The sequence below is a fragment of the Colias philodice genome, chromosome 10, assembly GCF_061535455.1.
Source record: "Colias philodice isolate Cphi_HAF_F1 chromosome 10, ilColPhil1 Martin Lab GWU primary, whole genome shotgun sequence".
Classification (NCBI taxonomy): domain Eukaryota; kingdom Metazoa; phylum Arthropoda; class Insecta; order Lepidoptera; family Pieridae; genus Colias; species Colias philodice.
The window spans coordinates 10,868,844-10,883,874 of record NC_143095.1 but is presented as its reverse complement, the minus strand read 5'-3'; the positions used below and the strand labels follow the sequence as shown (position 1 = coordinate 10,883,874).

The 15,031-nt window shown below is 33.6% G+C and overlaps 3 protein-coding genes across 6 annotated transcripts in view; 1 reads left to right on the top strand and 2 right to left on the bottom strand.

The window, feature by feature from the left end:
- The window catches only part of LOC149485461 (uncharacterized), a 106,189-nt gene extending 104,418 nt beyond the window's left edge, over nucleotides 1-1,771 (bottom strand). Inside the window, exon 1 of one of the 4 annotated variants that reach the window (XM_089700271.1) lies at nucleotides 437-1,771. In XM_089700271.1, coding sequence (XP_089556397.1) covers nucleotides 437-1,194 — 758 coding nt within the window. In that variant the 5' untranslated portion in view covers nucleotides 1,195-1,771. The remainder of the gene's footprint in view (nucleotides 1-436) is intronic. The other 3 variants (XM_089700270.1, XM_089700269.1, XM_089700268.1) reach the window with 3 other exon arrangements.
- A 1,281-nt stretch (nucleotides 1,772-3,052) lies between these two features.
- On the top strand, nucleotides 3,053-4,692 carry wcd (U3 small nucleolar RNA-associated protein 18 homolog wicked). Its single transcript, XM_089700248.1, has 2 exons — nucleotides 3,053-3,335; nucleotides 3,404-4,692. The coding sequence occupies exons 1-2, from the start codon at nucleotides 3,295-3,297 to the stop codon at nucleotides 4,668-4,670; spliced, it is 1,308 nt and encodes a 435-aa protein (XP_089556374.1). The 5' UTR covers nucleotides 3,053-3,294; the 3' UTR covers nucleotides 4,671-4,692.
- A 229-nt stretch (nucleotides 4,693-4,921) lies between these two features.
- On the bottom strand, nucleotides 4,922-15,014 carry Droj2 (DnaJ heat shock protein family (Hsp40) member A4-like). The gene is made up of 8 exons (XM_089700316.1): nucleotides 14,822-15,014; nucleotides 13,861-14,067; nucleotides 12,471-12,718; nucleotides 11,465-11,623; nucleotides 10,989-11,144; nucleotides 9,749-9,920; nucleotides 9,073-9,200; nucleotides 4,922-7,212 (listed from the first exon to the last, which is right to left on the bottom strand). The coding sequence occupies exons 2-8, from the start codon at nucleotides 14,057-14,059 to the stop codon at nucleotides 7,066-7,068; spliced, it is 1,209 nt and encodes a 402-aa protein (XP_089556442.1). The 5' UTR covers nucleotides 14,060-14,067; nucleotides 14,822-15,014; the 3' UTR covers nucleotides 4,922-7,065.
- Nucleotides 15,015-15,031: the final 17 nt, after the last annotated feature.

Below are 15,031 nucleotides of genomic sequence, written 5' to 3'. Positions count from 1 at the left end.
ATTTGTAAAAGTATGTTTTGTTTTTTATGGCCATGGTATCGCTTACAGATGGTTGTTAAAGATGTTTTTCTCATAGTATTATATTAAATTTAAGTGTGCTGCCTTATAATAATTTTTATTTAATAATTAGGAGCACTAAGTGATCCTTTCAATCTATTTAATGTTTTATTTATAGTACTTATATTAATATGTATTGTTATGTATAGTGTAATTTATGTGTTTGATTTCATAATTTTTCATAACTATTTCTTTAGTAATTTTTATAATATGACAAAATTGATTGTAAAATATTATGTTTCCTTGAATTGTGGAACCATTTTCTTAAAAATGATATTATGTTTGATAACAAATGCTAATTAAATGAATGCTATATAAATAATGTTGCAATCTTATCTATAATTCATGCAGCAATGAGCAAACTGAAAACACAACTTACCTGATATAAATGACAGATGTTCCATTGACAATCCTCCTCCAGCCAAGAGGCACAGTCACACTTTGAGGGAATTCACTTTGAGTAGTCCTCACTTCAGAAGTGTCGGGGTGTTGCAACATAGACGGCACCACTGCTAGCACTACACCCTCCGCAGTCCGAACCAACTGCGAACCCTCATTCTCACTCCCTAACGACCTCACTTGCTGATTCAGTATATTTATACTCTGATTCACTATAGAATGGTGCGACACACTCTGTTCTAACAAATGATAGTTCATATATTTGCCTAAATCTCTCTCACAGTTTGCACTATCACTTTGCACCGCGTCACTGTTCAGGCCGGGCAGCGGTTGCATCTCCGCTCCACATCTCTGGTAGCCCAAGTCGCCAGACTCGAGCCCGCAACCGTACCCCTCTCTCTCCCACTCGTTTCTCTTGACTATCTGCTGTTCCACCTTATCATCGCCCCTCGCATCCTTCAGGTACTGCGGGTACTCGGGCCGAGCTTCGGAAGCAAACTTATCGGGTTCGTTGTAATGCTTGTAGAAGCCCCTCTGCTCCTCGGCGCGAAAGTTCTTGATCGCGAGGTGCTGCGGGAGGTTCTCCTGCAGGTAGAGCGCGTCAAGCGGGTGGGCCTGGGGCGGCGTCTCCGCAGCGTCTAACTGGCACTGGCGGGCCTCCGCCACGTACACCAGCACGCGAGGGCCTCCAGCCCCGCCCGCTCGCGACGCGGCCACACTCGCGGGCTTGCCGGACATGTCGCACACACATCACACACATAAGACACCCACTCACTAGCTGAACGCGAACGCCGACGCTGGCGACCCGACTGACACGTTACTCCTCGCATCGCTTTCCAACCGTTCGTCGCTCGCGCCACGAACTCCGAACCACCACTGCACCATCCTTTCCTATTGCTTTTTTTTTGTCAATTGACAGCCAAAACAAACCTGACAGTTTTATGGCGGAGCCTCTTTCGACCCCATTGTACACTTAATTGCACCTCTAAAATTTACGAGGATAATAATTTTTCGCTCGCTACTGTTTTAGTTCAGTTAGTTAGGATCCATATTGACACTTCATGTAAAAAGGTCACCGAATAAAAATGTTTTTTTCCATCCAAACAAAACACTGCACAAATATTCACTACACAAATAAAGATTATTAATTTCAAGTATTTACAAATCCCTTAATGCATGTTTTCGAAGTGTCGCCGAATATTAATTTTGTTTTAAAGGCTTACAATTGAATACGGACGAGCGACGAATGAAAGACTCTGAGCTATTAAATACGACTAATAGTTAAAGGTAGTTAATATGATTTCTTTTAAATGGTCCCATATAAGCTTTACAAGAGGTCGGGTTATATTTAGTTGAGGCTACTTCCAATGACAAAAGCAACCAATAATATCTTTTTGTGTTCGACCAGTCAAACATTTGATTGGTTTAAATTTACTGCTGTAATCGTATAGTAGCAAATTCCAGTTTTCGCTTTAGTGTGAAAAGTATAGCAACAATTTTAGAAAGAGAAGAATAAAGCGAAAAGAGCCCTCTATGTATATTTTATGTAAACGAATGCCGTCAATGTCAATGTATTCTGTTTTACCGACTCCAGTAATGTTTCTATGTATGCAATCCAAATTTTGCAATTCTCATAATACTTCCTCTCATAATATTAATATATTTATCGAATCCATATTTAATTTGTGAATTTGTTATTTTTAATTGCTTACAAAGGAAACAACATTGAAAGCTCGCAAAATTTACTTCCGTGTAATTTTATTGCTTTATTTTTAAGAATAGACTGTGGATAAAGTAAGGTGTGGGCTGAAGTAAAATATACCACACGAGGAATCATTTTTATTTTATCCAAACAATAGTTACAATAATAATCTATTCAACGGAATAGTATGGCGTGAATCTAAATCTAGCATCACAAACAAAATTTTTAAAATAAAATAAAAATGTAATATAAAGTACTCTCATGATTAAAAAAATAAATGAAATTAATATCAATTTAGTCTTTTTCTTTATAAATTAACGAAATATTGATGAAAATTCTTAATTTAATTGCATTCGTTGAAGAAAACGTAACGATAATATGGTTCAGTGATATTTTTCCTATCAGAGTATAATTTAAAGAAAATTGTTACAGAATCATAGTATTTGAATGTTTTTATACAAGTATGATTTTATTAAGAAAATAATTATACAATAAAGTATTTTTTTTTTAAAGTGAAACTTTTATTATATCGTCTCAAACTTTTTGGTCTGTGTAGCGCATGTCGCGTGACGGTCGGCTGCCGAGTAGGTATAAAGCAGTGTTCGGAAAGTTTCACTTTTACCGTGGTTTCATAAAACCACACAACATTTTTTTCATATTTTAAAAAAGATATTTACGAAATTATTTCAAATTTGACTTTGCATAATCACTTTTGCCTTTTTTATTGCACATACGGAAAGATACGGAAATTAATTTTAAAAACAAATAGGTTCTAACCAGCAATAAGAGGGAGGTGAAATAGGTTCAGATTTACTTTATTTACGGCAAAAATCTTTAATATGGCAAAGTTTTCGTCTATAATTTGAAGTGACGTTTGACGTAACAAGTTCCGTCATCTGTGAATGTCAACTTCACAGTTCACAATTTTTGAGGTTAGGGCATATGTTTCTCAGACGAAACTTTTATGTAACAACATTAATTATTAATGGATAAAATTTAATTTGATACCTAAATTTAGTTTAAAATATATTGCAATTTGCATGATTCGATTCTTCACTATTTAGCTTATAAAAATCTGGTTATAATATACAGTTGATTGCAGAGCATTGCCATTGTTTTTCTTTTCTATTATTAAAATGAAACGAAGTCACAATCACATAGATGCAGAGGAATCAAAGTAAGTAAATTTTTTCAGTGTGATTCACTTATTTATGAAACAATATTTTACAACCATTAATATTTCAGATTATCGTCACTACTCTTCAACAAAAATGAAAATTTCGTGGAAAAACTAAAAAACAAAGAGACACAGGATGATGTAACTGAGCGTAAACCTATCTGGAAGGATGAAGACGATGAACAGTATCGCGTTAATGCTGTTATACCTAAATTGAGTGACAATGGGCTTTACGCCAAAAAACTTAAACAAAAATATGAAACCTTAATTGGCACACCTGGTTGGGCGAAAATCAGTGAAAAGAAAGAAGACAAAGGCTTCAAATCGGATGTTATGAAAACAGTTGGCCATTTACAAAAGAAAAAGATAACAAAGTTTAGTAAACAGATATTAGAGGTTACTAACCATACCAAAATTGTGACAAATCGCAAAACTGTTACTTCCTCAGCAGAATTCCATCCCAAAGTGAGTGCAATTTTATTGGGAGAACATTCAGGTATCGTCTCGCTATATTCAATTGAAGAGAAACCAAATAAATTACATAGTTTCAAACTAGGAGGCTGGCAAATAAGCCAAGCAAAGTTTAACCCTGATGGGTCAAAAGCCTATATTTCGTCAAAACTTAAACATAATTACTGCGTTTATGACTTGGTACAAGCAAGCAATAAGGTGATTCAGCTACCCAAGGCAGTTAAAAGAGCTTGCATTTTTGAACTATCGCCTGATGGAAAATTTATTGCGGCTACCATGGGATTTGATGAAGTTTATATAATGTGTTCAAATTCAAATGAGCTCTTGAAGTCTCTAAAGAATAACACTAATGTTAAATCATTGGTATTTAGCCCTGACTCTTCACAAATATACTGTTACAATGAAGAAGGCTATGTTGTTGTTTGGGACCTCAAAACATACAGGGCAGTGAAAAAATTCCTCGATAATGGATGTATCAACCCCTCCTGTATTAAAATGAGTCCTTGCGGTCGACTTTTAGCTACCGGCACAGGTGAGGGTATAGTCAATGTGTACGAAACTTCAAACATAACCACCAGTGACCCGATTCCCTTGAAAACGATATCACATTTGCAAACAAAGATATCAAATATCAACTTTAATTCAACTTCAGAGGTACTATCGCTTGCATCGAGTTACTATCCAAATGCTTTGAAACTTGTCCACATACCATCTTATCATGTTTTCGGCAATTTTCCGCCACAAACTACTAATTTAGTACAAGTTGAGACGGTTAATTTTTCTCCAAACAGTGGTTATATGAGTATAAGTAACAACAAAGGTGTTGTTAACCTGTTTAGGTTAAGGCATTTCCGTAATTATTAAGATAATAAAGATATTTTACTGATACTTGGTTATTTTATTTTTACCTGTAGTTATGTACTTTGTAAGAAGTGAACAATCTGTATGGTTAATTTAATAATTTTATTTGAGTACTATCAAATTCAAGTAATAGCTGTATCACAGGTACTTTATCAGCAGACAGTCAAAATGTTATTTTGCAGTTACATTTTTGTTTTGGTAATTTTTCAGTACATATTCTGGAAGGATAATTTTGTAAAATAAAAACAAACAAATAATTGAGATAAGAGTTTATTTAATTACAACAAATTTGAAGCAGTTACACAAAATCCATTCTACCAGGCCCTTTTGAATGAGCTGTTAACAGTCACCAAATTGTCATTCGACTATTTAATACTTCGCTACGGCAAAATATACTATTGTCATTGTATTTGTAAAAATAGTTTTTTAAAGGTTTCTTATTATCCATAAAATACTATTTTTACAAACAGCGATTTTGCTAAGATTTCCATGAGTCTTATTTGAAGTAAACCAAATGCATGAAATTATGAGTGAAAACAATGTGCTCAAATTTCATTTACTAGAAAGTTAAAGACGTAACTGTTTAAATAAAAAAATAAAAAACTTTTAAATCATTTAGGTGTAATAATAAAAAAAAACACAAAACCTGAAAATAAAGGTAATTTTATTGTACACACATTTTTTTCACTGATATATGCAAAATAAATCAGGTTATCATAACCACACATTCAGTTTACCGCAAACCAAAATAACTTAGGGTTAAATATCCTAATATAGAAAAATCACAGAATTTCGAATGATTCTATGTGCATACTACGAAATGGACCTATAATATTATTTATTATGTTAATATATTGAAGCAAACTAATCTACTGTAACAATTAACTACTTACTTATAAAATAGTGCTTTTCAGTGACTTTGAATGTAAGATAATTTAAAAAATCGTGACGTCATATAAATTTTTTTTCAATATCATGTAATTAACAATGAATTTTTTTTATTAATATTCATATGTTGTGAAAAATAATGACTAAAAATCACTTTTTTTTATTATCTTCATTCATAGTCACCGAGAGGCACCTAATTAAATATTCTATAGTGCTAATGTCAGAAAGAAATATTGATACTACAATACAGTGATGGTTAAGCAAATGTATCTTAAAAAATACCTTTATTATTGAATATATGTAATAATATTGACACAAACTAGTAGATTTTTAAACAATGTAGTGTATAATACAGATTTGAGAATATTCAAACGATTACATAATACAATCAATTTCATAGAAAGAAAACCAGGGCCGTCAATTTATCATTTTCTTTAAAATATACAGCAGGTACATAATTTTTGAGATATAAAGTGAGATATTTGATAAAATTCTAGTGGCATAGGTCCAATAACGTAAGATAGTAGCACAATTATAGGCTATTTGTGAGTTAGATTGGTTATTCACCTTCAGTTAAAGTAAAGGCCAGTTTTACAACTTGCTGATAAATTCACCGATAGCTTATTTAACACTTTTGACAATCTCTAGCCTCCTATCTCACACAAATCAATTGTTGAGACGTCAAATACAAGCATACTTTTGCATTTATTATATTAATAAGGATTTTCATTCATTTTAACTGACAGATAAGCTAAAGATAACATATTCAGAAGTTGTAAAACTGGCTATAATACTTTGAGTTAGAAAATAAACTTTAATGTAGTCATGTGTAGCCTCTATATATAATAGATGATATTCAAGATCCACCAAGACGTAAGTAATACATAGGTGTCTATGTGGCTTAGTAATTTTTTATTGTCACCTTCGATTCTAGTAAATAATCTAATACTAACACACAGTCAAACAAAATATTACAATTAAATTCAATCTAGCGAATCTATACCTTACCACTCATGTTATAAGGACAATTTCATAAAATAGACGTGTTGCACTCCGGGAGTGCCGGCAGAAGTGAAAACTTGATTATTAACGTTCAGCATGTTTGATATTTTGGAATGGTATCCGTCTTACGCATGGAATATAAGGGCTAAAAAAAAAATCCGTCTTACGCTTTTTCGATCAGGCCACGTGTCCTGACGCGAGTTTAAGATTTTATACCCAACGCCGTTAAAGAAGTTTTCACTTCAACATACTGAAAATGGCCATGAAGGCAATAACCAATTCAACATGACCTTACAACAAAGACCCCCACTTCCCTCATCTCGCACAAAGTTAGCTACTAGCGCATGCCGCATTGCACACTGTTCATATTTTCAAACTGATTGAGTGAAGGTTACAAATTACAATAACCAATCTAATATCCCTCCCTTTCCCCACACTTCCACACAAAGTTAGCTAACTGAAGGTGACAATAACCAATCTAACAAGACCCCTCTTCTTCTAAACCAAGTTAGCTAGTAGCGCACTGCACGCGGTTCATGCCGGGCTGGTCGTCGTCCTCGTCGTACGCGTTGCGGTGAGCGCGCCGCCGACGCCATTCTTGTTCAGGGTCTAGTTCCATTAGTTGGCATTCTTCCGCTAGTTCGGGGATGTCCACCTGAAAATTTGATAATATTTTTGCAATTATTATCATTGGTGTACATAAATTGTTAAATAAATAAATCATTATATGAAACATGTTACATTTTAAACAATTTTTAAAGCACATTTGTGTACGTACACAAAGTGGAAACCTATTAAACAATAAAGTCTGCTTTGTATTATAAGTTCTTTGTGGACAAAATTTGTATTTTATGTTCTTGTATGCTACGCTCCAAAACCGATAATGTTTATTAAATGAAAAAATATTTTACAACGCGTTGTTGACTGACGATTAAGAGATCCACATGCAAAATTCGTAAATGATATAATGATACATTATATTTATCGTCGCCTAGTACCCACAACACAAACCTTAATTGAGCTTACTGTGGGACTAGGTCGATTTGTGTAATAATGTCCTATAATATTTATTTATTTATTTTAATGAATGTCGTGTATCTCCCTACGTGTTCTAACAATCATAGAAAGACCACATAGTGAAATTCTTGTCGTAGCTGATATACTATTAACCCGTTTGTTTTGTCAATTTGAGGAAAAGCAAATGACGCTTTCTGAACGTACAAAAAACTGTTATACTACAAGAACGCTACAGCGCTAATTAAATGCAATTAAAATGAATCTAAATAATTTTTGAAGTGAAAACTTCTTTAGCTGTCGCGTCAGGACACGTGACCTGATCGAAAAAGCGTAAGACGGATACCATTCCAAAATATCAAACATGCTCAACGTTAATAATCAAGTTTTCACTTCTGCCGGCACTCCCCCAGTGCAACCCGTCTTTTTTTATATATTTTGCATACACATGAAATAATACGTATTTTGCATGTATGTATCGATAGGCTAACAACCTTGAATTAATTCCCAGTATAATCCACAATGCTAGGTCAGGTTAATAAACACGTGACGAACACGTGTCGAGGTTTATAATACCTGTATTAGAAATGGATTTTCCTTAGTTAAAATAATTAATACATACTTAGTTTACTAATATTGTGTTAGTTTTATATAACAAAGGTAAATAAAATACATACATAATATACTATAAAAGACATATACTAATGAATTACTATTTTTTTTTTAATTACTAATAAATTATACAATAATTAACAAAAGATATGTCTGTACAATGTTTTTTTTTATAGCATTTATTCATTGTCACAAAGAATATTTAATCCAATAGAAGTGTTAAAGTACAATATACTCTAATTGGATTTTGAGCTATATTTAGAAGAATAGTACACAAGGGTGTTATTTAACATTTTACATAATTATTAATTTAGGGTTTGCCTAGGATGATGTCATAGGTCTAGCCCTAACAACGCAGTTTGTTTACCAAAATAAAATATTACATTCGGTACAGTTATTAGGCAGCCAATTTTAATTATGTTTAATTGTAAGTGTATGGACAAATTTTATAGCATTTAGAATATCAAGATTTTTAGCATAAAAAAAAATTAACATGAATATTTTTGAAGTGAAACCTCTTTAGCGCGTTGAGCGTAAAGTTGTAAGGTTGCGTCATGGCAATGCCGTCACGTCATGGAGTAAGGCGACAATTTTTAAAGAATCTTGCCAAAGAACGTGACACGTGTGCTCGGCAGACACGCTTTTCTTTTTCTTATACATCTAGATATAATGCCGCCCTTTGCATCAAATGTACTGCATGTTTGATATTTTGGAATGGTATCCGTCTTACGCATGGAATATAAGGGCTAAAAAAAATCCGTCTTCCGCTTTTTCGATCAGGCCACGTGTCCTGACGTGAGCTTAAGATTTTATACCCAACGCCGCTAAAGAAGTTTTCACTTCAATAAATAAATATAATTGAGAAACTACAGATAAAATCTAAACTTACCCTAGGTCTTGGCGGCAGACAGTTTTCCAAAGCAGGAATGACTTCAGGCGGAATTTGGTTGGGGAAATTCACCAGGAACTGAATGATCAGCTGGCCCTTGTCGAATGGATTCTTGTACATTGGCATGCCTGTTGAAAATTTTACGATTAATTACGAGGATAAATACATTTTCGAATATTTTTTTTACCTTGAAACACAATTATTTTGATGTATTTTTAAATTAATGTTTAAAGGCTTTGGAGATCTAATTGCCAAAATCTACATTTATATATGACTTTAAACACGGAGTACTGAGAATAAACGAAATGATATAATACCAAAGACAACCAAATTCAGAATTGGAACAGAAAACAGTTAAAAAAAACAATTAAAACTCATTTATAGTTTTGCCAGATACAAATCATCCATTCCATATCTTCCAATTATTAAATAACATTATATAAAAGTAGCTTTCCGCCCGCGGCTTCGCCCGCGTTTTAAAAGAAAAACCCGCATCTGTTCCCGTGGGATTTCCGGGATAAAACCTATCCTATGTGTTAATCCAAGTTACCCTCTATATGTGTGCTAAATTTCATTGTTATCGGTTCAGTAGTTTTTACGTGAAAGAGTAACAAACATCCATACATCCATACTTACAAACTTTCGCCTTTATAATAGTAGTAGGATAATAACTAACCTTCATTAAGTACACACTTAAGTTCCCCATGCTTGGTCACTTCCCCTGGCATCACAGTGATCACAATATCCCTATCGTCCAGGGTCCTGATGACCTTCTGGAAGCCGCACAGAGCCTCCACGAGCTCAATGTTGAGACGCACTATGAGATCGTTGCCTCTACGTTTGAATACCTGCAAGATAATGTAATGTTAGATCTAGAAATAATAATAATATACAAATTTTATAATGATTACATACTTAAACTTTGTTAAAGTCGTTCATCTCTACCTCGATGAAAGTGAAGTAAAATGAGAAAAGGAAATAGAAATCATAATATAAAATGTTTCAGAGAAATTTGAACAGAAAAAAATCTTGCATGTCTTGTAGACAAAGTTAATTAAGCTGCTTAGTAAATTAATTAAAGATATATTTTAAAAAACTATTAGAACTGCATAAGATTCTTATAATGGCACATGATAAGTTAACTTTCAGATAAAATAATCAACAAAATTGTTTGACTCCATGAAACATATTATGATTCAAAACATATTTCTATTCTTGAAATTACCTACTCAGTAAAGGATATAATATTTATAGAACTTTTAATAAGCTTCATACAAGTACACATACCCATTTGAATAATTGCATTATATATTTTAATATTTATTTACCCACAAATCAAGTAAACAATTATCTTGACTCATTACCGTGGGCTCACCCACACACTCACGTTCATATTGTGCGAATTACGTCAACATATCCTCTAATAAATCTATGAAACTTCTAGAGGCAAATGCATTCCTAGCACTAACTGGCTATTTGAAGCTGTTAATTTATGAATAGTAGTTCTTATTATAATTAATAATAATGTTAATCAGTATCTAATAATATGTTCCCAAGCTGCAAGCATTGATCCAAATTTTTCTTTAAGCCTAAAATTATAATTTCAAATCCAAGAAATATGTCACCAACAAATTTAAGCTAATAACTTTAATTAATCGTACCTATTGTATTTGTTTTACTTTTCTTTTGATAATCTGCAATGTAATCGAAAATGAAAAATTTGTATGCCAATTGTTGGCGAATTGTGTGGACTATTTTATTAATTAAATCATGTGACCTTGTATTACCACAATTCTGACAAATAAATAATTTGAATTTGAATAAATATTAAATACATAAATTTAGTTGCAAAACTTTCCCACACTGCGCTTCGTCTTGTTGAACACAATGATAATGTAAGTCCCCTGGCCACTCACCTCATGCTCCTTCTCATCGAGCACAATGATCAGGTCCCCTGGCTCCATGTCAGGCTCCTGGTCACCCTCGCCGCTGAACACAATCTTCTGTCCGTCCGTCATTCCCTTGTCCACGTGCACGTCTAGTATCTTACGGTCGCGGACCGTTTTGCGTCCCTGCGAATGAGTAGTTAGATTTTGGGTAATTTTGACAAAGATTCATGTACATTTTCTATATTTTTACGATAATTTTAGAGTATGTTCTCATAAAATACTGTATAGCAGCGTTCGTTGAAAATATGTACTACAGATGCATCCAAAGAATATAATATACTTAAATATATTTTTTTTGTTTTCTTTTGCATTTAAAAAATAGGAGATTGAACTGTCCGTGTTGATAAATGAATGAGTAAGTTATTTATATTTATTTTTAAATATATTTGACTGAGTACATATACACTTATAAACCATGAAATTACTATAACATAGTTTCATACCTGACAAACTTTACACCTATCCTTTGGATCAATAATCTCCCTTTGCCCACGGCACTCGCTACACACTGTTTGTATCTGCTGGATCATTCCAGGGCCGAGCTGTTGTATCTGCACTTGCATGCCTGAACCGCGGCACGCTGTGCATGTTTGTACTGCACCCTGTTTGATAAGATTTTTTAGCATTTGTATTATTGTGAATAATTAGTTTATATTACATAGTGGGAAGATACTATCGTCTAAGATACAGGCTCGGCCTAGTTTAGACGATAATGTCCATAGATTTAAGTATTGTGATCTGCACTTGCATGCCTGAACCGCGGCACGCTGTGCATGTTTGTACTGCACCCTGTTTAATAAGATTTTTACGATAGAGCTGATGGAGCAAGTTGATTGCCAAATAATAAGTAACCCATTGAGCCCCGAACGGCACGATCGGTCCACGACACAATAGATTTTCTATTGTGTCTGTGATTCCGGGGCCTGAGTTATTAATATGTAATCATCACCAATCAATTGTAAAACTGCATGTTAACATGAAGCAGTATTCATTCAAAACAAGTCTATTGGTTACATAAACACAGATTGTTTTGTCGTGGAACAAAATCAAGCATTGTTATGATTCTCAAAATGTACAATTGTACAAATGTAAACAGTAAAATTTAATTTTTACAAGATTCCTTACTAGATAAAATTTAAAACATAAATTATAACAAAGCATAAATATGAAAATTGCTTGACAATAAAAAGTACACACAAATCCTACTACTATGTATTATAAAGGCGAAAGTTTGTAAGTATGGATGTATGGATGTTTGTTACTCTTTCACGCAAATACTACTGAACCGATTACAATGAAATTTAGCACACATATAGAGGGCAGCGTGGATTAACACATAGGATAGGTTTTATCGCGGAAATCCCACGGGAACGGGAACTATGCGGGTTTTTCTTTGAAAACGCGAGCGAAGCCGCGGGTTGAAAGCTAGTAACAACATAATATCCTCACCTTCTTCCCGCCTCGTCCCTCGCACTTTTCACAAATCACATTCTTCTGCAGCGCCAGTTTCCTGACCGCACCCCTGTACAGTTCCTCCAATGTCACCGAGAGCTGATGTATCACGTCTTTGCCCTTACGCTCTCGGCCTCGGCGACTGCCCCCGCTGAAGCCTCCGCCAAAGAACATGTTGAATAGATCCATGGGGGATGAGAAGCCGCTTGCGTCTACACCACCTTCTTTGAGTGCTTGTTCACCGCCTATATTAGTTTAAAGTATTGTATTAACCTATTGTGACCCAAGTATTGTATTGTCATGTTATGACCCAAGTATTGTATTGTATTAACCTATTGTGACCCGAGTGTTGTATTGTATTAGCCTGTTGTGACCTAAGTATTGTATTGTATTAGTCTGTTGTGACCCAAGTATTGTATTGTATTAACCTATTGTGACCTATTGTGATAATTATATTGTATTGTATTAGCCTGTTGTGACCCAAGTACTGTATTGTATAATGTATTAGCCTGTTGAGTCACAATGCTGGGCAAAGGCCTCCCCAAGGCACTTCCATGTAAATTTAAATTAATGTTATATACATTTTTGACACTATAAGATATACTAACATGTAAAAAAGACAACATTTATTTTGAAGTTTGACATAAAAATAACAAACAATACAATATTTACATTAAATAGTTCCATTTCAAATGAATGTAGTTAACAGATTATAATGAATATAATGTGGTTTTGAATATATCATATGGCATAATTTTATATCACTGAACTTCATAACCTATTAGTATAATAGATAAATAAGTAATAGACAAAGAGGCATGCACATTTTTTAGGTTATACCACTACATTAATAACAATCAATAACATTTAAATATTAAGCAAAAACAGGAAGTACTTTATGACTAAGGACATAGGAATAGGTCTTTATTAAAGAGTCTTTTTCTTTATCAAAACAAGGGCCGATTTTTCAATGCTTGTTTAAGAGCTATTACGCACTGTCGACCAGTCGCTGGCGACTCAGTCGCCGGCGACTGTGACTTACTATAGTTTAAATAGGGGCTTGCGCACTTAGTCGTCAGTCGTCCAGGAGTAAGTCCAGTCGCCGGCGACTGGTCGACAGTGCGTAATAGCTCTAAAACTTATCCGTCCAATAAAGTATTACATGATAATATTAAAATGTCACGTAAACTGTCAAATACCGACAATTAGAATCAGTTTTTCAAATGGTAGTTTTATACATTATTCGACGAATAAGTTTTAACCAAAGATTGAAAAATCAGCCCTACCACAATAAGTGATCAAATATATATGATTAAACAGTAAGTAAAGAATAGCTACGTCACATATACTTAATTAGCATAGTTAGATATAAATACAATTAGCATACCTTGGTCATAAATCTTCCTCTTGTCTGGGTTAGATAGGACTTCATACGCCTGCGAGATCTGCTTGAACCTCTCTCCCTCATTTGGATTTTTATCCGGGTGATATTTGAGCGCCAACTTTCTGTAGGCCTTTTTGAGCTCGTCTGATGTGCAGGTTGGCTTCACACCCAGAATGTCATAGTATGTTGTTTCCTTCACCATCTTGATTGCTGTTTTATCAATAACATTTGGTTATGTTGAGTTTGACACGTGAAATATTTTCAGATATTTTAATGATATTATTTTATGCTTACAGCCATAAATAGGAATATTTACAAGTATATTTATTGAAATACTAATGCATAATTGTGTTAAATTAGCTTGTTTCATAATTCATATGTATAATTCAAAGGAAGTAATCTTTTTATATTCATTGTCATACAGTATCTATTGTTATTAAAGAAATATAATAGGTTATAAAAAATACTATATTTGCATTCATGTGTCCTTCTTTAGTACGAAGGGTTATAAGTTTAACTCGCTTCATTTTACTTACAACATTATGTGAAAAATTATCATTAATGACTGGCAAAAAATAAATTCACGATGTTATTGTATAAAATGGATATCATTCTAACCAATACAGTGTTCATTGAGAAATTCTATCACAATGAAATGAATGTTCACGAAAATGTAGTTTGAAAGAGACGCATCATATTCAAATAATTATAAATGTAAATTAATATGACACATGTATCGATTATTTATAAATTAACAATCGTGTTTTTTTCAATATATTTGATCGTCGACAAGAGCTCGTGGTAGCTAGAATCCAAACCTAATTATGTGAAAAAATCAAATGCCTCGTTTCAATGCAGACGCATTTTCTTCTGTATTTCGACATGGAAGATAACTTACAATTTCACCGTACTTTGTAATTAGTAGATATTTCGTATGGGTTTACAAAATTAAATTAGAACTTACCAAGAGCACGTCACAAATTCAATAAAACACTCTGTTGCTGAAGACGTCAATTTCCAGAAACAACGATCCAACAAATTGTGGACACGCGACACAAGGAACACCTTTACTTCACTGGAATGAAATCACGAATGACGTTTGAAACAACGAAATAACTGCATAGAACCTTCTTCACTTCGATGTTTGCGCAATAGTCGATCAAAAAATGTGCTT

What these genes read in the sequence shown, in the direction of transcription:
- wcd (XM_089700248.1), top strand. Translation starts at nt 3,295, where the DNA reads ATGAAACGAAGTCACAATCACATAGATGCAGAGGAATCAAA. An exon ending in ATAGATGCAGAGGAATCAAA is followed by an intron (nt 3,336 to 3,403) that starts GTAAGTAAATTT and finishes TTAATATTTCAG; the next exon opens with ATTATCGTCACTACTCTTCA.
- Droj2 (XM_089700316.1), bottom strand. Translation starts at nt 14,059, where the DNA reads ATGGTGAAGGAAACAACATACTATGACATTCTGGGTGTGAAGCCAACC. An exon ending in AGGGACGAGGCGGGAAGAAG is followed by an intron (nt 11,624 to 12,470) that starts GTGAGGATATTA and finishes CTTATCAAACAG; the next exon opens with GGTGCAGTACAAACATGCAC. An exon ending in TAAGTGTGTACTTAATGAAG is followed by an intron (nt 9,201 to 9,748) that starts GTTAGTTATTAT and finishes AATTTTCAACAG; the next exon opens with GCATGCCAATGTACAAGAAT.